Source organism: Cyanistes caeruleus, chromosome 1 (genome assembly GCF_971803275.1).
Source record: "Cyanistes caeruleus chromosome 1, bCyaCae1.hap1.1, whole genome shotgun sequence".
In the NCBI taxonomy this organism is placed as follows: domain Eukaryota; kingdom Metazoa; phylum Chordata; class Aves; order Passeriformes; family Paridae; genus Cyanistes; species Cyanistes caeruleus.
In genome coordinates this window covers 95376109-95398358 of record NC_141701.1, presented here as the reverse complement: position 1 = coordinate 95398358, position 22250 = coordinate 95376109, and the positions used below count along the sequence as shown (strand labels likewise).

The window sequence follows — 22250 nt, the reverse complement described above, 5'->3', positions numbered from 1 at the left end:
TGGAGGAAATTAGAAGGTTTTTATTTATTGTGTTTTAAAGGTATTAAATAATTTAATCCATCCTGGTGCCAGGACAGAACTGTTCCTACAAGTAATTTTGTTCTATATATAATTTTTTCCCCCCAGTTCACATCTCCTTCCCTTTAACAAACCCAGTATTAATCCAAGACTCTCTTCTGAAAACTTTACTGCCATATAGCTCCTGGTTTAATTTGGTTTCTCTTCGTTACCTCTGATTATTAAGCATGTGGTTTGAGCCAAAGTAATTTTTTCTGGACTTCCCCTCCACCCTGATCCAAAAATAACTACATAAATTGTTAGGCCTTAAAAACTTTCAAGTTTTGATAGTGTTGGTTTTCAGGACTTAATTATTTCCTAGGATGGATGATGTTTCTATTGTTTTTTACTTGTTTGTTTTGTTTTTAACTTCAAAGACATTTCTATAATTTGTTTCTGTTACTTCCAGGTTTTCCCAGAAATTTCATGTACTAAATTTGAGGCTCACAAGGACAGTCTGTTCCTGTCTGTTATACCTTTTTATGCCTCAGAATTTTTGTTCTTGGGTAGTGCTGGTGTTTCTGTATTTGTGTTACTTGTAACAGATCCAGCCTTCCCTCCTTTCCCTTATGGCTTTTTTGTATTTCCTTCTCCTCAGCTATGGGGACAATTCCCTCACATTCTCTTTGTGGTATGACGGAATCCACAGGTTTCTGTAACTGTACTTTGTTATTTCAGAGGTTATCCTTTTTTGGTTTAATGTGGGTTAAGTTCGACCTTTCATCTCCCCTCCAAACAGAGTATTTACTTCCTGATCTTGGCATGTTTTATGTGTCAATAGAGTTTCAGCTGGTAGATTGCACTGTGACAGTAGCCAAGGAACAAAGTACTATTCTGGGATCAAGGATAACAATCCCGTTTCTAGTTACCTGTTCCCACAAATTCTGTTTCTCTGATTAGACTGTCTTCACTGGTAAGCCATCTTTTGAAGTCAAGAGGACTCAGTGCAATACCTCTCCTTGTCTTTCTTAACATCTAATCACTTAATTTCAGGGTGTGCCCTAAGAACTTCTAGTTTGCTAGTGATGACAATAATACAGTATCTATTTATCACACTTCTCTTTCACACAACGTCTCAAAATCTCATCTTTAAAGAGATGTTTCTGCTTTCAGTTATGTGTGTTTGGCCTTGCTGTGTTCCAACCATGTGCCAGAACTTCATGTAAAAACATTGGGTTGCCTGGAAGAATGAAGACAGGGTATGGCTAGCAATGGATGTGATTCTGCTTTATTTTATTTATGCATACATGGCTTTTGTTTAGGAAAAAGAAACTACAAGTTTGGCCATGTTTAAGTCTTTTGCCCTTTTAAAGAGGATTTAAAAAAAATAAATTGAAAAGTAGGCAGTTTGTGCTTATAACATCACACAAGGGAGTCTCTGCCCATGTGAAGAGCAGATTTTGTGCTGTAGCAGATTTGATACCAATTTAACTATTTTTAGTTGTAATCTATTGTTACAGTTTTATCTAACACGTCAAAGCAATATTTATCTTGAGGGGCTAGTATAGCTGCTGGATATGATTTATGACTGCATCAGCTGCCCCTTTGTTTAGTCCTGCTATTGTCAGTACTGCTTCTCCTGTCTGTCCTCTCCAGCCCCACAGGTCATTGTTTTTCTGGACTGGTCAGTCTGGGAAAAGTCAGCACTGTGGATAGACATTGAGAGGCAGTGCAGAACTGCAGGCTTTTGTAATTCTGATGCATATGAAAGTATATGACCCACTCCAAAAAAAAAAAAAAAAACTGATAGCAATTTTCTCCCTTCTACATTTTTAATTAAACACTTCATTACTATTTTTGATAGCCTGTGCCTTATGTCTTATTATACGTTCATGAGTTAGCTCTGTGTTCTTGCTCAAGGGATACCCTGAGCTTTGAGGTGATTAATGATCTGTTTAAGCTGTCCCAGGCTGTTTTGAAGTTGTGGGATGGATCCAGAGTTCCCTGTGGCACTAGACCGAGGTGCACACATCTTCTGGGTTCCCATGGCCTGCAGGCTGCCAGCTGAGTAGCTTTGCATTGTCATGATGGAGAACTGGAATGAGAAGGCGGGTGAGAGTTGTGTAATCAGTTGGGGGTGGAGGATGCAGAGAAACTTACTTGCGAGTTCTCCCTCTCTTCCCCCTCTCTCCCTTCGCTGTTTCTTTTTTAAAACAGAGCTTATGAAGAGATAAATTACAATTTCTTCTAATATTAAAATAAGAATAAATAGTTAGAGGAAAAAGAACTATAAACTTCTTAGAAATCAGTGTAAACATTTTTATGTGTATCTTGACTAAGTGCAGCCAAAAGTACTTATGTTGCCTGCTATCCTCAGAATTTTTTTGGATTTTTTTTTCAGTTTTAAGTTTTGTAAAATGGATGTCATTATATAATAGGGTTTGTATATTTTCTAAGAAGGCAGTGTTCTTTCCAGAGGTTTTGATCTACAATTCCATGGAACACTGTCCTCATACAGCAGTGCCACAGAAATCCAAAAACAGAAAATAAAACCATCCATTTTTGTAGTTTTTCTCACAAAATAGTTGCCTTAAGGCAAACCATGGCACCAAGTTCTGACAGCCAGGGACAGGATGGAGACTATGGACTGTGTTATTTTTGAGCAAAGGTAACCCTCTTACCCGTTCCACATCAGCTGACCTGAAACAAAAAGTCTTAAAACATCACTATCACTAGAACTGGGACCTCTCTGTACTGGAGTCAATGGAATAAGCTCCCTGTTTAAGAATAGATGTTTAGAGACTTAAGTATGGAACTGGAGGTAATTTACAGAGAAACGGTGAACTTGCTTGTGTCAGGGGTAGATCCCTAGGTATTTATTATGCTGTTAGACCTACAGAGCCACTTGGAGACCAGATCCCTTCTGTCTGGTGTTGCTCTGGCTTCAGAAAGCAAAGCAGTGATGTCTGAAGGACTTTGTGAGAAAGAGGAACTTGTGCTTTTAAGGCTTCTGTTACTAAAATGGATCTTGCCAGCTTTTACCATGTGTGGAATGTGGGATGATGCTATGAATCAAGCTGACAGAATGACTACAACTTTGAAAGATTGCCTTACGTATGGCCTGCTCAGATATTGAGAGCAAAAGTGTTACACAATTCCTCCTCCTTTGTATAAGTGCCAGAGAGCAGGGATAAGATGCGCTACATTTTTTGTGCAGAAAGTAAAGTAGAATTTTGTATGCCCAAGTGAGGAGCTTGGTTTGGGATGATGCATAAAGTCTTGGAAGTGTACATGTCAAGAGGAATCTTGTATCAAAAGATCCTGTTGCAAAACTTGTTTGTTTCTTCTTCCTGCTTAAACCCTACAGGTTAAATTCTGTAATTGTACGGGATGACTTTCAGGACAGCTGCCATGCTGCTACCCTGGGTTGTCTGTCATGATCCTGGTAGTGTGTGGTGTATCCTGTGTACTTTCTGTGTTGCCTAAAATCTGTGGCTTTCCCAGAGAGCTGAAAAACAGACAGCAGATGAAAGCTGGAGCAGCATGGAGGATTGTAGGAGGAAATAGAGTGGTCAGGGTGATGGTGATCTGGCTGCACCAAAAGCAGTTTCTTTTCAAAGATCTCTTAGGAAAAGCGATAAGCAAACCTTTTATGCTTGGTCTAGCTTTGGCTTATTTTTCACAATTGGCATTTGCTGTTTCAAGTAGGCCCAGGACTGGAATAACAGGATTATTGCAGAATTGAATTATACCAATGAAATTATGTTGTTTTCTCAATAACTGGTTAGTCTCTGCTCTGGCTCGAATGTGCACTTCTCTTGTCTTCATCACCCTGATCATGCATTAGTCATTTGAAGGCTGTGGAAACACTAATAACACATAAGCCACTCCCCACCTTTATTTGCGTATTTGACTAGTACAGGAAATAAAGGGTTCTTTTGTTTTTACAAATGAAGTAAACAGTGCAAAAGCTCTTTGTCTCTTTTTAGTCTGACATATGAAGTCTGAGTTCCTTGAGTACTGCAAGTGTGACTGTTCACTTTGTTACACAACACTGTAGTTATGGGATGAAAATGCAGAATAACAGTGATGACCCTGCACTCCCAGGACTTCAAAGCTGATCTTTTCCACAAGCCTGTTCTAGTATCCTTAGGCTCTTGATCTTTCTCTCATAAGATGCTTTAATTACCTTAATGTTCCTCCTCTCCTGGCTCCTGTTTATGCAGAGCCAGGAATAATGTCTGTGAGGCAGAAAGGAAACAGAACATGGAGCGGCACGCTCTCCCTGCAGGGCTTGCATCCCATAGTGCTCCCGGAGCAAGCTGGCCTGAGGAGTCTTAAACTGGATTAGTGTTGCTTTGGCAGGCCCTGATTCCAATGCAAAATAGGGTTAGCAGCTTGGAGTGGTGTTTGTGTCCATGATCGTGAGCAAAATGAGTGTTCTGGCTTTACTTTTACAGCTTCAAGAACTCAAGAGTGGTCCTTGCCAGTGCTATTCCCTTCAGTCTTGCTGCCCAGGTAGTGTGGTGTAATCCATGTGGTGTAGTTTGCTCTGCCTGTCCATGGCAGCTGTTTGTTGACTGTATATGTGATCTAGTTTAGAGGGTTGTGTTGCCTGCAAGATTCATTCTGGGGTTTGGTGTTTGGGGAGATACATTTCACGTGAGTATATTTTGTTGTATAACCTTTGTTGTCTTTGACTGGATGGTTGTGAAAAGCCCTACAGGTGGTTTGCATTGTTTGAAATTCCCATAAGAATTTTTAAATTTCTGTTTTAACTCTCTTATGTGTTGTGAGTTTTGTTTTACCTTTTTTTCCCACCTGGTGTTTAGGGGGAGAGGGTCTGCACAATACTGCACAATGACAAATTGTTGCGATCAGGCAAGCAGGTGGCTATGCTTATTTGTGTTTGTAGCGAGTGGGTATTTATACTGCAAGCAGTACTTATGTGAGGCACTCATTAGTGAATGACCAATAATCTCATCAACAGGGAGAAACTAACCTTGCAGTGACCTATGGCTGGCTTTACCATCATAACAGCTTCTAACTTGTGCTGCTAACTCAGCCTCTCTTAAATGCATTACTGTATTTTTACATGCAAATACGTTTTGAATTTGAGATGTTTTTTCTAAACCCAGTGTAAACCGGTTTATAGTTAACTGCTCTGTAATTCTCAGTAAGTCTGAGTAAGAGACAAATATAATAGTATTGAATTCCAGTAGATGAGGGGAACTTGGCCACAGTCAGCACACGGGCTAAATGAGCTCTGGAATCATGAGCCTGGGGCATAGACTAGGCCAGACTTTTGTTCTTTTCCCCTGCATTTTGAACTAGTGCAGTGAAAGCCTTATCCAGAGCACACACTGCCTATGATTATGCTTATCAGATAGGTTCTTTATTTCTTTCCTCATAGTGTCCTCCAAATTTGTTACAGTAATGGCTCCATTGAGGGTAGAAAGAAGTGGTACTAAAGGTCACAGAACTGCTATTCCTGCAGTAGTTACTGGTGGGTCCTCTAGCCCAGTGTGGAGGTTCAAGGAGTTATACTTTGCCTCAGCAGTATGCCATTAGGCAGGAAATACTTGGCCGTTTTCACTGATGTGGCTGCTTGGCTCTGCTGCTCAGGATTTCCTAGGAAGCTAGTCAAGCACTTTGCAGTCTCTCTCCTGTTCCTTGCTAGTTGACTCGTAACAAAAAGTCTCTCTCTAGTGAAATCCTGCAGTGTAATCACAGTAGTGCGAGACAGCATGATGGTGAACCTAGCTGGTTTTTACTAGCATGGAGTTCGGCAGTGAAAGTAGCCCAAGCATAGCAAATTACATTCTGCCAGGGTGCTATGAGACAGGAACTGTCAAGAAGAGGGCAATAATTGCAATGCCTGTGAGCCTTGAGACTTGGTCAGCATGATGTGGTCAAAGATTGACCTTAGTAACTGTGCTGTTAGGAAATCTAGAAAGCCTGTGTGCCTCACAGTGCAGGTGAAGGAGCTGGGGAGCATAGCAATATGTTCTGACCAAATCACTTCCTCAGCATATCTGTCTTCAGGGCATAAAACCTGGCAGAACTGAGCACAAAGAAGCAGCTCGCTGTGATGTGTGTGTCACCCTCCTTTTGTAAATGCAATGTGCTTCAAGGGCTGCACATAATAAGCTTCCACCCTTTACCCCTTGTGCACTTACTGAGTATGTGGTGGGGATTGCTGAGTTTTCATCAAGTAATGTAGGAAGAGGATCTTGGAGCATTACTGCTCTGCACTGAAGGGTTCTCCTTTTCCTACAGCAGAATCTTGTGCAATCACTTAAGAGTAAGCTCTTCAGTCAAGACTGGACTCAATCCAAGTTCACCCTCTCTACTGCGTGAAGGAAGTGCTCGGAAGCTCCCTTGACACGTCATCTGTACTTCCTTGCTTCCCCCAATCTTGGTCCAAATAGACAAAAACTTATTAAATAGTTGGCATATTCTGAAGACCTGGCTTTTCCGCTCAGATGTCTAGACAGGGCTGTGGGTATTTATTTCTTTGTAGGGCAAGTTCTTCTGTTTTTATGACTGAATTTAAAAATGAAAAATTGAGAAAGAGAAGTTTTGCACTGAAGTCCATGTGTAATCTTTGGAGTGTGTGTGTGGAGAGCACCCATAACTGGTGTTAATGTGGCATAACTCTGGTCTCTTTGTACCGGCATACTGCTTTATAAATGTGATTCTCCTTTCAAAACAGTAAGTTTGCTGCTGGCTTTTGAAGCAAAGACTTAAGCGTCTCTCTTCAGCGCCTCTAGGATCAGTCCACTGGGATGTTGAAATAAGGTTCTCAGATACTTCTGTTCTGAGCTACTGTGTGTGCAACTAGGTGTGTCTGGTGACTCTGACTTCCTTAGCTTTCCATACCTGTTAGCATTACCTTTTCCAGTGCTTAGATGTTTTACATACTTTCTTTTCCTCTTTTAGGTTTGGAAGGCGTTTTGAATCCCCTCTGTTGTGGCAGAGCATTATCATGATCATTACGATGTTACTGATGCTGAAACTGTGCACTGAAGTTCGGGTGTCCAATGAGATGAACGTGAAACGCCGCTCTTTTGCAGGTCAGTGACGGGAATTGGCTTTTTCAGGATTAATATTTCTGAAAGTATGGTGAGCTCTACTTAGTACAGAAATTCTTGCAGCCCAGTCTTCCCACTGTAGCACTTTCTGAACTTTTTTTTTTGAAACTGCTTTTTTTCCATACAAAAATGTACAGCTGAAATTTTATTTCAGACAGGTCTTGGTTCAGTCTAGAAATTGGAATTCTCCCTAATATTTCACACCACACTCTGAATATAGAGCTGGTTGTTACGCTATTGTGGTAGCCTGGGTTTTTTTAAAGATCTTGGCTGGAGTAAGAAGTTAATTTCTTCAGTTTTTTACCAAGTTGTTAGTTTTGCTCTTATGCTATTCCCTAAATGTTGTGATTGCAAACATTTGCTTTTGTAGATAATTTTCTATTCTCTTGAGTTACTAACTATCAGAAAACCGTGTACTTCTTATCATAACTGCAAAACTGTCTCTTTTAGTTTACCATTTCCTTCGGCTTTAGTGTGGGATTAGTTGGATTTATGGGAATTTTCCCATATTTTTTATTTTGGTTAATTTCGTTATTATTGATAATTTCAGTTGGGTTGGACTATCATTCTCTATTTAATAAAATGTTCAGTCTTTGTGCAAAGTCCTTGTTTCTTTCCCTGCAGATAAGAAATCTGAGACGGGTAGGTTTTTGTTTCTCTGTGTTGACTTTGACTTAAAACATTTTATGTAACAGCTTATTGCCAACAAGAACAGAATTAACACTGTCAGCTTTTTGTCAGTTGTTTTGCCATTAAGGATGTATAATTTATTCTCTCCATCTGTTCTCTTCCACACTCTCTAATAATCGAGGGTCTGATCCAATTCCAGATATCCTCAGCCACCATTACAAGACAGCAGCTCCTGGCTGTGCAATAGGGTAATTTATCTAATAGCTAAGAAAGCTGCTTCCATTCCTGCTCATTGTGAAATGTAGTGAGAAACTATTCAGGTAAGTGAATTCATGTGGAAGAGGAGCTGCACTCCAGCTTCCAAACACCAGCTGCTGTGTTCACCGGGATTTTCAGTCTGACAGGATGAACAACTTAAAAACTACTTTCAGTCAGATTTAGCAGCAGGTAAAATCCAGGAAGCATTTGGGAAGGGGGCATGTATGCTTTCTTCCTCCTCTGCTGTTTGTGCTAGCATTTTATGGAGCAATGGAGAGGTTTCTCTGTTTGCACTTTCTGAGAGGAAATTGTTCTTGTGCACATTTACACACACACACTCGCAGGCTCCTTCAGTAACCTTTGGACAGAAATAGGAGGCTCTTCAATTTAATATATAGTGCACTTTAAGCAACTCTCTCTGAAAGACATACAATCTCCTAGGGGGTAATCAGTCCTTCCCTTGACAGATGATAGAAACTCTAAAAGGCTGCATTGTTATTTAATCCTTTTTCCTAAAACTCAGTTTGTCATACGGAATTTGAGAGACTGATTTTTACCTACTTTTGGTCCTTAATTATTTGTTTTCATCAAAAGGCTTGCATCCTCCCACAAACACTGAGAACAGTTGGAATATTTTTCTTACATGGGATTGATTTTTAGTAAGGACAATTGTATGATGGCTCAGAATAAACATACAGATGCATACAAAGCTCCTTTCAAGCTGGACAGAATGATAAGTTTCAAGTATAATACGAGTAGGAGTGAGAACTCTATTTCTGATCATACACCTAATCTTATCTCTAAAGTTTTATGGTGATCTAGGCAAGCTGACAAATGTGTACTTACTTTCTTTACTTATAGCTTACTGGGGCAGTGAAGAGCTAGGTTTGAAGTCATTGTTTTTGGTTACTCTTGCAGAATCCTGAGGGAAGGTATTTCTTTATGATAATATAATTATTATTTCTCATATGGCTGGTCTTCATTTTAAACATTTTTCTTTTCTATCCTCCCTTTTTTGGCAAAATAATCCAAAATATTTAGAAAGAATAGAATATTTCAGTGGAAGGGAGTTTGCTGTTTTCTTATTTTATTGTTAAATATGGTACTTTTTCCAGGTGGCATAAGTGTATGTTTATCAGTGTGTTTTCAGTTATGTGGGAATTGCCTTTCTTCTTGTTTTTATTTTTCTCACAAATTAGGTCCCTTAAGTAATAACTAGTTCAGAAGCTTAATGCTTCCTATCGTGAAGCATTAAGAAGCAATCTCTTCAAATCCTGACAAGCTTGTTCTGTATTCTTTAGCCTGTTTTGTGGTGTTACTGGCTTAAAATACCCAAAATGTCAATAACTATTAAGAACATATAAAGCCTTTCAGTCAATTTGCTTGTTCTTTGATTTGTAGGTTAACTGTCATATCATGAGAAATGCAGTCTCCCTAGATTTTCTAGTAATGTTTGATTTTTTTTTTTTAGACTCTGTATAAAGAACTTAAAAAGATTGTGTGAGTTTTCTCTAATTTTTTCACTTCTCACAGTTAGTTCTCAATGATATGATTATTTGCTGCTCCCTTTTAGTATTGCAAAATTAAATTAACCTGAAAGTGGTGCAACCCATCTTGTGCTGTTGCTGCCTTCTCTGATTTTTCGTTTTGGATACATAGACTTTATCCTTCAGTTTATACTAATTGAAAACAGAGTAAGTGCTCTTCATATATCCATATATTTGGCACTGTTCTATTACTTTTTTAAAAAAACTTGGACTGTGTAGCCTCTTTGTAGCAATTCAGATTGGGAAAAGCCAGCATCCAAACCAGGCAAAATATAAAACCAACAAATACCCCAATTTGATATTAAAACCCCCAGTGATAGGACAGTTCTCTCCCCTGCATATGAAGATACCTGAAGGAGTCTTTGGAAGACTCATGAAGGAAGATACAAGAAGAGTCTTTGGAAGATACATGAAGGAGTCTTCAGATGAAATCAGCAGGCATGAAAAATAGCTTTTCATCTTTTATCCTGTATTTAAGGGCACTGCATCTTAACTGCTCTCTTGCAGATCTCCTGGTACCATTGTTGTGGTAACAACTGTTTTCCATATTTGTTCCCAAGTTTTGAAGTTGTCTCTGTGAAACCATATGTATGCTGCGTTGTTGGCTCAGTACAGAAAGGGTCAGGGTTCTTGTTAAGTTTGTTGTTGTTGTTTTTCTCCAAAGTATTGCAGTATTTTGGGGCATGATGGTGCTACCATGGTAAAGAGCTGAATATTGAAATGCAAAATGTGCATGTGCAATGTCTTGACTTGAGAACCAAGAGGTGGCTGAAGCAAGGTGGTCACAGATACAGACAGCTGAAAACATCTGGTTGCTTTTGGGAATGTTGACAGGCCAGAGCAGTTTCTTGACATTCATGGAGAGGCAGACACTCTGTGAAGAATCATTGTCTTTCCCCAAATCAGCCTCCCATCTCTCTCCAACAAAGATTCTAGTTATGTCCAAGACATTGTGAAAGATTTTTAAGCCCCCTGAATATATGAACTATACTGAAAACCAGTGGACAGCATTTGTTGAAAGGAGATGCTTGGATATCTCTCCTTACTTGTGCAGCCCAGACTCCACAAGTAGAACATGGCCTCTTGTGTTTTTACATGAGGATGATTTCCTCTTCTCATTCATCTGTTTTGCTGGTTGACTAAATCTGCTTTAGAACTTCTATCTTTTTATAGCCCTCTGATCCTTTAAAGAGCTTTGGTTTTGGCACTGGAAAACTCTTTTGTATCATACACAGTTTTCAACTGGTAGAGGAACATTAGAGTGAAAAAGGTTTAGCATGCAGCATGGTTGCAGATGAGGTCTGTTCTCTCCTTCTTGATGTTGGGCTGATAGTATTTTTGAACAGCATTTTCCACCAAGGCAAGGCAACTACTGTCTCAGCTGTCTATACATATATATCCACACACCCAGTGTTGCTGAGGTAACAGCTTGTTTTTTCTGATCTTGAAAAGTTAGCGTTTATGTAATCTAAAGTCAGAATCAAGCTGCTTCATTGTTTTTTAAGCCCTTATTTTCCCCTCATAGGTACACTGCTGTTGGGCTGTGCACTGAGAATGTTCTGGGACTTCCTACTTCTCAGTCTTACCTTAACATTGTGGGGTGGGAGCCTTATAGAAAGCATGGGAAATAAAATTTCTGGCATGTTTTGGTCTGGCTATTATTTTTTAATGACTAGAATGCACTAACTGACTAAACTGTAACTCAAATAACCACTGTTGAATTTAATCATAAAAGTCTGTTTGTCTTTCCTTTCTTTTCTTTTCTTTTTTTTTTTTTTTTCTTTCCCTTCAACTCTTTTTCTATGTAGCTGCAGATAGTAAGGATGAAGAAATCAAAGCACCTCCCAAGAGATCCTATCTGGGTATGTACAGTACAAACCCATCCTGCATGAAGTTGTCACCTTAACTGCATATTTCATGATTTACTACTTTTTGTGATCATTTTTGGAAATGATTGCATGGTCATTTCTATAGAGAATGTTTGCATTACCTTTTCTTGACATACTAAAACCTGGTGTCTGATTTTTTTTTCTCTTTAATTTTTCACCTGTTCACTTTTAACTTTCATGGAAAAGAGGAAAAGATGCTTTCAGCTCTATTTCAGAAACCAGTTCTTTGAAGGCAGTTGAACTGACCACATTGTGTGTCTCAAGGATATCTTCTTTACTCCTTACCCAAGCTGGACAAACAAAATATTGCATGATACAGCGATCCACCTCTTCAGACTCAGTTGTCATCTTTCAGCTCTAATGCTGGAGGAAATGATGAAATATACTAAAGTATCTTTCAGCAGGGTGCAGAATGCTAGAAAAGAAATTTCATGCGCCACTTGATATTCAAGTAAAATGCGTGCATCCTTGTGAATATTCCTCTCTTTTTTGTTATGGAGCAGCTGCAAAATTGCTATTTGGGAATTAGTAATACCCAAGGTGACAGCTTCCAATCTTCAGTTTTGGAGTTGAAATCTATGTTGTTTAATTTACCTAAGGAACAGGAAATATTAGGTGCAAACCAGCCTTGCAGTATTTTTTCCACTCTTAGTAGTTTGGAATGACAGTTTTAGTCAAGTAATTGTAATTTTGTTTTAAATTAGTTGGGGTATTGCATTGAAGAAGTTACGTTGATGCAGAAGTTCCCCAAAGTCAACTTTTAGCCTGGTTTTAACTGAACTAATTCAGAATCTTCCATTGGTACCAGTTGTGTTCTGTTGCAGTTCTTGAGTTAGTGAGGGATCAACTGGCAATATCCAGGGCACAGAAGAACATTACTGTGGCAAAAGGGGAGTCTCTATTTCTCAACATGCAGTTAACCAAGCTGGAGTTAGCTCTGAGAAACTGCCCAAGAGTGGTATTAACCTCAGTGCTTTCTTGAAGCTACAGGACCGTCCCTGCTTAGGTTAAATAAGACCAAAAGCAATCTCAGGGAGCTCAGCAGGAGTTCAGTTCTCCTTTAATGAGCGTTAATGAAAACTTCTGCTCAAGAAGAGCAAATTGGTGTTTTAAAATTTCATCTGAATATTTGAGTGGTGTAAAAACTTTTTCAATATACTTACAGGCTTCAGAAATGAAGGTTTTTTATATTACTTTCTTTTTCTCGCTTATATTATTTTCTTTTTCTGGTCATGTAGTAAATTATGTTTGCAATTAAAGATGATCTGTGAAAGCTATTTTGTTGTAGAGCTGTTGAACAATTAATCTAAAAATGTACTGGGCTAGCAACGAATTTTAGGTGAACCTGTTAGATAAATACAGAGGCATTTGTTTAGTGCCTCTCCTTGAATAAGAACTGAACTCCTACTGAGCTTCCTGAGATTGCTTTTAGGTTTGTTTTATTGTCAGTATTTCAAGAAACCACTTAATGCCACTGTTTTTCCACGTTATCTGAAAAAGCCTTTATCTCTGTCACATGACTCTGAAAAGTGATTTTCTATCAGTCAGTACTAAGAGAGAGTTGAGGGTGTGCAGGAAGGTTACTGCAGTTTGAATGACCTAAAAAATTTACAGTAAGGTTGGCCCCAGGATGTAGGGTTTTCTGATTCCACACAGTAATAAAATTATTTCCCTTTTTTTTCTTGGCAAAAGAAAGATTAAAAAGAAGTAGTTCCAGTTCTGAAGGATTAATGCTTTATTTCCTTTGTTTTCTAATTCAGGTATATAGTTTTACCTAATGCCTGGTAGCATGGCAACTGCTGAGACTGAGCAAGCTGCAGTTGAGTTGAAATTTGTGTTTTTTGCTTGTTTCTTGTTTCATGATGAGATGATTTAGAACAAATGTGAATAAGTGTATTAAGCTGTTTTGCTAAAATACGAATTCCATAGATATATTTTGAGCCCTGTGAGTGTTTGAGACTGTTGGGGTAACAAAATTGCTAAAGAATTAACAAAGCATTACTGTTACTCCAAAGAGCCCATACTGTTTAAAGTTGATTAGAGTGGTTTCAGTGTGTGTCAGGTGACCCTCAAAGTGGATGGGACTTGTTGGATTTTTTTTTCTTTCTAGGTAGACAGTTGAACATTTTGAAGGACATTTCTGGTATTTCTTCTCTGAAGATAGTTTTAAAACTTGCTGTACTACTGAATCCTCAGCCTTGGTTTTAACTCAACAGAAACTCATCAAATAACATTAAATTTTAAAACACTAGTAATAAAAACTAGTGGTAATGAAACCACAAAAACTTAGATTCATTGAATGCCTGTTGCAAAATATTTTAAACTACTAAATGCTTTTTAGGGGGGGAAAACATGTAAATTGTGTGTATATGTAAAGTGACTTTGCAGGCTTACATCTGCATAATAACAAGGAGAAAATATTAATGTGAATTTAGCAGGTGCAGGCAGCTGGTGCATGGTTTCCACTGGCAGTGTGACAGCCTGGAAAATAACTCACACTTCCACCTCTCCTTTTGTCTGTGCTTTTTACTTAGCTCAGGGCATCAGTTGGCTTGTGTTGTTCAACAACACCATCACAGTGTTGACATATTCTAGAACAGCACAACTACATTACATGTGCCATGAAGGATGTAAACTTTCTTTAATCAGCTCTCTGGCTTCTTCTGTTCACTGTTAGGTCTATTTGGGTTCAGTGGGGCATCCTGCACAGCTTGCAGGCGAGCACAGTGTATTTCCAGGGGTGCTCTGTAAGTAGCATGCACAATGTGCTTTTCTGTCCAGCTCCTGAGCTGACACCTGGAGACACAGCAGAGACAGATTTCCTTGCTGGCTATGGGCAGCACCCGGGTTTTATTGAAAGTGCTTGACTTCTGTGCTGTGCTGTCTAGTAGTTGAATTCCCTGTACAGCTGGAACAACAAGAGCTGGGTTGTTGCTGGGCTGTCACCACCTCTCTGTGTGTAACTGAACATGAAAGTGCTCTTGGAAGGATTTTGATCCCTCCTACTCAGGATTATATGTATCCTTGTTATACTAATTTCAGAGTGCTTTTGTTAGTATTTTGGAGAGGATGTCCAGAAGAAGGGATTTTAATGGCATTCTGTGAGAAAATAGGATGCCAAAAGAACATATTTTTTTTGCTTATTTTGCTTTGTTCAGTTTTGTGGTTTGATGGGTTTTTTTACGTTAAAAAAAAAAGGATTAAAAAAATATCAATGAAGTTCTAGTTGAAGAATTCAGCTTTACTTTGCCTGAGAAAATGGCACTTTTCTTCATTGACACTTTGGTTGTAATTCTGTGTATGATGGGAACAGTTATTTCCCCATGTCTTTCTCTGCATCAATTTTTAGGCCTTTCAGGAGACAAAAGAGAGTAAGACGTGGAGATTATAAGGATGTAGGGGCAATTTTAAATTTGTTTTAAGTAAATATTTAAGTGATAAAGACTGATGTCTATTTTAATACATAATTTTGGTTTCTTTGTAACAGATGTTGCAAATGAGACCAACATAAATCTGGCAGATAATTTTTCTTTATAGGTATGGGTTTGTGCAGGAGGTCTAAGTTACTTATTATTCAAGCATTTCAGAATAATGCAGTCCAAATAGAACACTACTGTTTGTTTTTTAAAAGGAGCTTAGAAATTGTTGGCATACTGAACAGGTTGAACAAATAACCTTTTTTTTTTTTTAAATTACCGACACAGAGAGAGGGAATAGTTTCATTTAAAAAAGTTTTTCCTTTATCTTCATAAGAAGTTTGTCCTGAACCATTGCAAGTTCAACATTAAAATAATTTTCTTTCAGAAAATATGATAAAAATGGGTTTGGATCAGTCTGTTTTCTGGGATCAGTTTTATGTTTCCGAGTAGATAGTCTCTTTCAGACTTTGAAGTTCCATTCAGTGTAAATCTTTATTTAGCCCCTCAGGCTAATGGGCCTCATAATAAAAGTTCTGTGGCCTTTTCTGTCCTGTTGAAAATGTTGGAAGTGGTTCAGTAGGAGGGCATACCTTTTTACAGGCTTATCTGGTATTATTCAGAAGGTATAAAAGGGAAGGATAAGTTTAAATTCTGTGTTCCAGAGAGACCTTTTCCTTTCAGAAAAGACAGCTGGGAAGGGAGAAACCCAAAGAATGATTGTTAAGGCCTCTGAGCATCTGTGATCCCTGCCTACGTCAGTTTGTATTTTCCTTAAGGAGAGAGATCCAGAAATATACACACCCTCTGCAGTAATATGCATTGCCTCATTGGCATGAGGCCAATCTGTTTCCTGCCTACCTGAGTGCTGTGAAAGCACATTCCTGATCACAGTGGTCAGGAATTAATACTCTTTTACTTTGCCATTTCCCTATGCTGGAGGCAACTGGCTTACTTTGTTCTCTGGAGGGAGGAACAAGGGGAGAGGGAGAATTGGAGTAAATCCACAGATTTACAGATGAAGTGGTGAGGGATCCAGGTGGACAAGTCACTCTTGTAATGCATGGCGTGTAGCAGGTTTAGGCCTGAGGGACAGGTGGCTGCTTTGCATGAGAGTTAAGGTGGTCACCTTTAGAAAATCTAAGGGTATTTCTTTTCAAGGGATGCATGGATAAACTGGGAAATAGAAGTGGAAGAGCCTGACACTACCTGCATGAGTGATATGTAAAGTATGAGGCAAGAGATTCCAAGTATTAAACTGATCTCAGATGTATTGTTCCATTTGTGAACTGCAGACTTATTTGTAGTTGTAGTTAAGCTGTAGGGAATAATCCTGTGTTATGGGCTCACCATAGCAGGCAGCTCTTCCCTGCAGAGCCACCTACTCACTCCCCTGCAGTGGGTGGGAGGGGAGAAGGCTGGAAGTGAAAAAACTCCTGGGTTGAGGTAAAGATACTTTAATATGTGAAGCAAAAGCTGTAGGAATTCATCATGAGGCATGATGGAGACAAAATCCATAATTTCAGACATCCCTGCTTCTTCCTCCTGAGCATGCTGCTTACACTTTCTGTGATCACTTGATGAATGTTCAAGCCAGCACAGACAGGCTCTGCTGTGATTTGATTATCTCCAGAACAGGGCAGGAATCTCAGGAATGTTTGATAGAGTGCCTGCTATGACAGGCCTATGTTACCTAAACACAGATGCTTGAGTTGCCTCTCGGAGAAAGGTAAGGTGGTGAAATGTGGTTTATTTCCAAAAAAACACGTAGCATTTTTTCAGAGTCCAAGAAATGCCAAGGACTTCTGTCTTAATTCTGCTTTCCAGTTAAGTAGTATATGAGAGCTGTGGAGCACCTGTTACTTCATGCTAGCACATGGGTCCTCCTTCTCAAGTTGAAGGCTTATGTTCTTAGTCAGCATGCTTCATAGTGGATTCTTACTGGGTCTGCCAGTTATCTGAAAATAGAATGACATGTATCTGCCAGATAAATAGCTTTTTTGGCTGCTGACCTGCTGTTTTCCTTTTGTATGTAGCATAACTCAGAAGAGAGGTCTCTTCTGGTTGTAGCACTCTTCTTGGGTGGTAGCACTTAATCCTTTTTTCCAGATTTTGGTTAGCCAATGATGGTTGAACAGGTTCCTACTGATTTTGGGGTTTGTTTGGAACTCAGATATTTTACCTTAATTTAAGATAAAAGTAGAATTAGTAGGCAGAGAGGTAATGTTCTTCAACAGACATCTTGGGAGAAAAAGTGTTTTCAGCTGTGCAAGTTCTTGTGCAAGTCTGAAATAGAAGCAGTGAACTTCAAGCTCCTTTCAGTTTGTAAACTGCTTTTCTCCAAGTTTAGCTTATGTATCAGTTAAAACAGTTAAGCAGGAAGACTAGTTGCCACCTGTCAGGTCATGGTCGCCTGTGGGATGGAGAATGGAATGAATGCCCACCATGGAATGTGGATGGGTGAGTTGCATTTCAGGTTACATTTTAGTGGGCAACGAAGCCAACAGTTCTAGAGTGTGTAATTTTTGATAACCATTGATGAATTTTAGTTTCTAAACTTCTTGTTTGGCAACTTTACAAAAAAATTTTAATCTTTCGGGCTTCACTCAGAGATCAGAGGTGGTGCCTTTGACAATGAAAACGTTATCTAACCGTTAATGTTTCTCTCCTTAGTTTGTATGTGGGAGATGGTGACTAGTGGTTGTTTCATATTAGCCATACTTCTTGTACCAGCAGACTTGTTACACTATATAAAGTATAGTATATTTTCATTCAGTGATAAAGGCAGTAGCATTCCTGTGCTTTGTGTATTGGAAAAAATACTCTTTCAAAACACTTGAGAAATTGGAACTGCTACCTGCAACTTCTTTTAGTTATTAAACAGAATCCTCTGAAGTCTTAGGGACTGAAGGGATTATTCTGATCTCATGTCGTGTGGATGGTAACATTTTGGTTCTGTTTTATTGTAGCGCATACAGTAAGTTGTGGTCAAACTGGTTCTTCTTTACAGTTTAAAAATTTACCCATTCTTAATCAGCAAGGTTCAAAGTACCGCTTTGTAAAGTAAAATGTCCTTGGTTTTTAAATTTTTAACAGGTTATCATTGAACAGAGTGGACTAGATTTCCTGCAGAAGGCTTTTCTGATCCAAACTATTGTGGGATTATAAATAAAATATTTGTAATTTCCTCTGTCAACTGTATTAGCTTTGTAATGTTTTGTATAAAATGTTAATTCATTTGGCTTCTGCCATTGATGGTAATCGAACAATACACATTTTCTCTGTCCCTAAAACAGGGAGTTGAGAAGGTATTACTTATGTTTACTTGTTATCAGGCCAGGGAACCTGAAGGACAGTGTTCTGGTTTTGCTGCTACCACGTTTTTAAATTAGCTCCCTTTAAGTTTTCAGCTTACAGACAGTAGGGAAATAGTCAACCACAGACTTGTACAATCTCTACTGAGTTAGAGTTGTTTCAGTAAGATGTTATTTGGTGGTAGAGCAGTATGTTTGGACCTAAGCCTTTTGACTGCTTCTTTGCACCATCCTTGTTGCTGCTTTTGAATGGCTTTGACATGAAAATGTGGGTAGGCTGTTGTTTTATGAACTTCCTAATGCAGTTTACAGTTTATAGTGTTCATAATGTTTATAGTTTAAGAGGATCTGCCAGGCTAAATGTAGCATGTGAAGGGCCTGTGCCTATTCCAGAAGCCTATCTGCTGCAAGGAGGAAGGGAATGCACAGGCAGGCATGAGTTAGGTGGAGTGCGGGAGGTGTATGCAATGTCGGGGCCTTTCCTTTGCCATGCAGCACAAGGAGCACACTGCAGTGGTTAGGAGAGCTGGAAAGAAGTAGTGCAGCTGTTGTTCATCCAGCTTGCCTTTATTTAAAAAAAGAAAAGTGAGTGGCAGAAAAGAAAAAACCTTTATCTACTATCAAGAAATTTCACCATAAGTGGAGGGAAAACAGTTGTTCAGTCTGGGGAGAAAAGAGAGAGGTGGTGAAGGTTGGTCTCGAGCCTGGCATGAGCAGTAATACCTAGAGGCTTCACAGGAGCAAGGTTAGTGCCGTATTTCTGGAATGTGCTGCTCGGGGTGCCTGCTCCTGCTGCTGGTGCCCCTGATGAGCCACCTGGCAGGCCAGTCATCCGGCTCTGCTCTGGTGGGAAGAAGAGACTTGAAACAGGGTCTGTTGGAAGAGTTGTGTGGCAGCAGAAATATTATTTATGGCATAAGAACCATGCGCAGTTGATGGTGTGGTGGGGAGACAAACCTGTGAATAAAATGTGGATTTTGGTTGTGCCTCACGCAATTCAGATGGAGGAAGCACTTGTAACAACATCTAGCCACATGAGGGTGCTCTGGGGTTTCCAAAACTTGTCTGCTGAGCCACTGAACTGGAACTTCAGAGAGGAAGCTGAGCTCACTTCCAGGGCTATAAAAATAGTGAATAAACAAAGATATTGAAAAAATATTTTCCTTCTTGGTGGGAGCCAGAATAATTAGGTGCTTTAATGATATCAGCAATGAAACATCTAAATGTTTAAACAGCTGGTTTGTCTAGTCACCCTTCACATCAGGGAGCATGTGTGCAGTGAAGGTGCTGCTTTGGTTTGGTAGAGGTGAGAAGATTTTGAAGTTGCCTACTTCTTGAGCTTGTCACATTATATATATGATATATATTATATATTATATATTATATTATATATTATATATTATATATTATATATTATATATTATATATTATATATTATATATTATATATTATATATTATATATTATATATTGCTGTTGTATACTTGATCATATCTAGATCTGAATGGTAGCTTCATTCTTTAAATTTGGCCTGGAAGGGAGTTCTGAAGTTATTTGACCCAGTTCCCTGTGTGAAGGAGGTCCAGTTAGATGAGATTGCTCAGGGCCTTGTTGTCTGGGTGAGTTGTGAGTATCTCCAGAAATGGAGATTACACAACCTCTTTGACACCTCTTCCAGTGTCTGTCTTCATGGTGATAAAGTTTTTCTTCCATCTAATTGGAATTTCCCTTGTAACTCATGTCTGTTATCTCCTGTCCTGTCTCCAAGTGCCTTCAAGTAGAACCTGTCTCCATGATCTGCACACTTCCCCCTTAGATAGCTGTAGGCAGCAAGAACCCTTCTCTTAGAGCTGAATGGGTCCTATTAGCCTCTTCATGTACACCTTATACCTGAGCCCTTTAATCATCTTGGTGGCCTCTATTTATAGAATCATAAAATTATATAGGTTGGAAAAAGTCCTTAAGATCATTATGTCTGGAAGTTAACCCAGCACTGCCAAATCCACCACTAAACCATGTCCCTAATCACCACACCTAATCTTTTACATTCCTTCACATGTGGTCACTCAGCTGCCACCCTGGGCAGCATGTTCCTGTGCTTGACAATCCTTTCTGTAAAGATTTTTTTCCTAATATCCGATCCAAACCTCCTCTGATCCAACCTGAGTCCATTTTCATTCATCCTACTGCTTGTTACTTTGGAAAAGAGACTGACTCCTGTCTGGCTACAACTTCCTTTCAGGCAGTCACAGACAGTGATAAGGTCCTCCTGAGCCTCCTTTTTCTTCAGGCTAAACACTCCCAGCTCCCTCAGCTGCTCCTGGTCAGACTTGTGTTCCAGGCACTTCCCAAGGTCCATTACCCTTCTCTGCACATGCTCCGGCACCTCAGTGTCTTTCTAGTAGTGAGGGGCCCAGAACTGGACACAGGACTTGAGACATGACCTCAGCAGTGCCAAGTACAGAGGGTCAAACACTTCCCTGCTCCTGCTGGCTGCACTATTGCTGATGCAGGCCAGGGTCATTTGTCTTCTTGGCCCCAACCTGGGCACATGTTGGCTTGCATTCAGCAACTGACAGCCGGCAGGCACCCCCAGGTCCTTTTCCACCAGGCAGCTTTCCAGCCACTCTGCCCCAGCCTGTAGCTCTGCATGGGGTTGTTGTGACTGAAGGCACTTGGCCTCAGCCTATTGATGGAGCTTGTCAGATCCCTCTGCAGAGCCTTCCTTCCCTCCTGCGCATCAACACTCCCATCCAACTTGATGTCATCTGTGAACTTGCTGAGAGTACACTCCAGTAGGTAACTCCAGTAGGCCAGCGTCTTTCTTGTACTTGGAAACCCTGAATGCATTACTCCAGATAATGTGTCTTGTGGGCATTGAGAGGAATAAACATGTCCATCCATCTGCTTGCCACACCTTTGCCCAACTATACAGCCTGGAAAGTGATTGGTTGCCTTTACTATGGGTGTACACTTTGACTCATGCTCAAATTGCCTGACAAGATATCCTCTGCTATTTTGTGAAGCTGTTCTGTAGTGAATCAGCCCTCTGCACTGGTACTGTGGTGTGTGCTTGCTCCTTCCCAGCTGCACAGTAACCCTGAACTTCATGGTATTCCTGTCAGCCCATATATCCTCAGATTAATATCCCTTTGAATAGCAGTGTAGTCATCAGTTCATAGAATCATACATTATCCTGGGCTGGAAGGGATCCAAAAGGATCATTGAAGTCCATCTCCTGGCCCTGTAGAGGATAGCCCCAAGAATCACACTGTGATTGTGAGGATGTTATCCAGATACTTCTTGTACTCTGTCAGGCTTGGTGTTGTGACCTCTTTGCAGGGGATCCCAACCACCCTTTGAATGAAGAACCTTTTCCTAATATCGAAGCTAAACCTCCCCTGACACAACTTCATGCTGTTTCCTGAAGTCCTGCCACTGGTCAGCAGAAGGAAAAGATCAGCATCTGCGCTTCTGCTTCCCCTTGGGATGAAGTTGTTTATTGCTTACTCTCCCTAATTTGGTATTCATGAACTCACAATCCAGGTTGTTAATAAAAGATATTAAAGAGTGTTGGTCCTAGTATTAACCACTGTTGGCTGCCTGCCTTGTAACTAGTCGTAAATTGTATGTTTTTCCTTTGAGAGGAGAAATTCTTTGAGCCCGATCATCCAGCCAATTTTCTGCCTTTTTTATTGTCCACTAACCAACTGATAATTTGTTAATAAAGATACTGCAGGAGACTGTCAGCAACCTTATTCAAGGCACTGTAAACAACACTTACTGCTTTTCTCTTGCTCTTAAAACCATGAATTCATAGAATGTTAAGGGGTTGGAATGGACCTCAAAGACCATCTAGTCCCAATCCTGCTGCTGTGGGCAGGATGTGTCCCACTACAGAAAGTTGTTCAAGGCCTTATCCAGCCTGGCCTTGAACACTTGCCAGGGTTGGATCTGCCTGAGCAACCTGTTCAGCATCTCACCACCTCCACAGTAAAAAATGTCTTCCTAATATCTAACATAAATTTTCCTTCTTTCAATTTGTACCCATTACTCCTTGTCCTATCACTACAGCTGCTGAAGAGTCCCTCTCCAGTTCCTGGTAG

The 22250-nt window shown here is 39.8% G+C and overlaps 1 protein-coding gene across 4 annotated transcripts in view; it reads left to right on the top strand.

Moving 5' to 3' along the window:
• SLC66A2 (solute carrier family 66 member 2) overlaps nucleotides 1-22250 on the top strand; it is a 64642-nt gene that overhangs the window by 2755 nt on the left and 39637 nt on the right. For 2 of the 4 annotated variants that reach the window (XM_086843146.1, XM_086843153.1), the window contains exons 3-4: nucleotides 6940-7073; nucleotides 11335-11388. In XM_086843146.1, the coding sequence (XP_086699272.1) occupies nucleotides 6940-7073; nucleotides 11335-11388 (188 nt within the window). The remainder of the gene's footprint in view (nucleotides 1-6939; nucleotides 7074-11334; nucleotides 11389-22250) is intronic. The other 2 variants (XM_086843160.1, XM_086843161.1) reach the window with 1 other exon arrangement.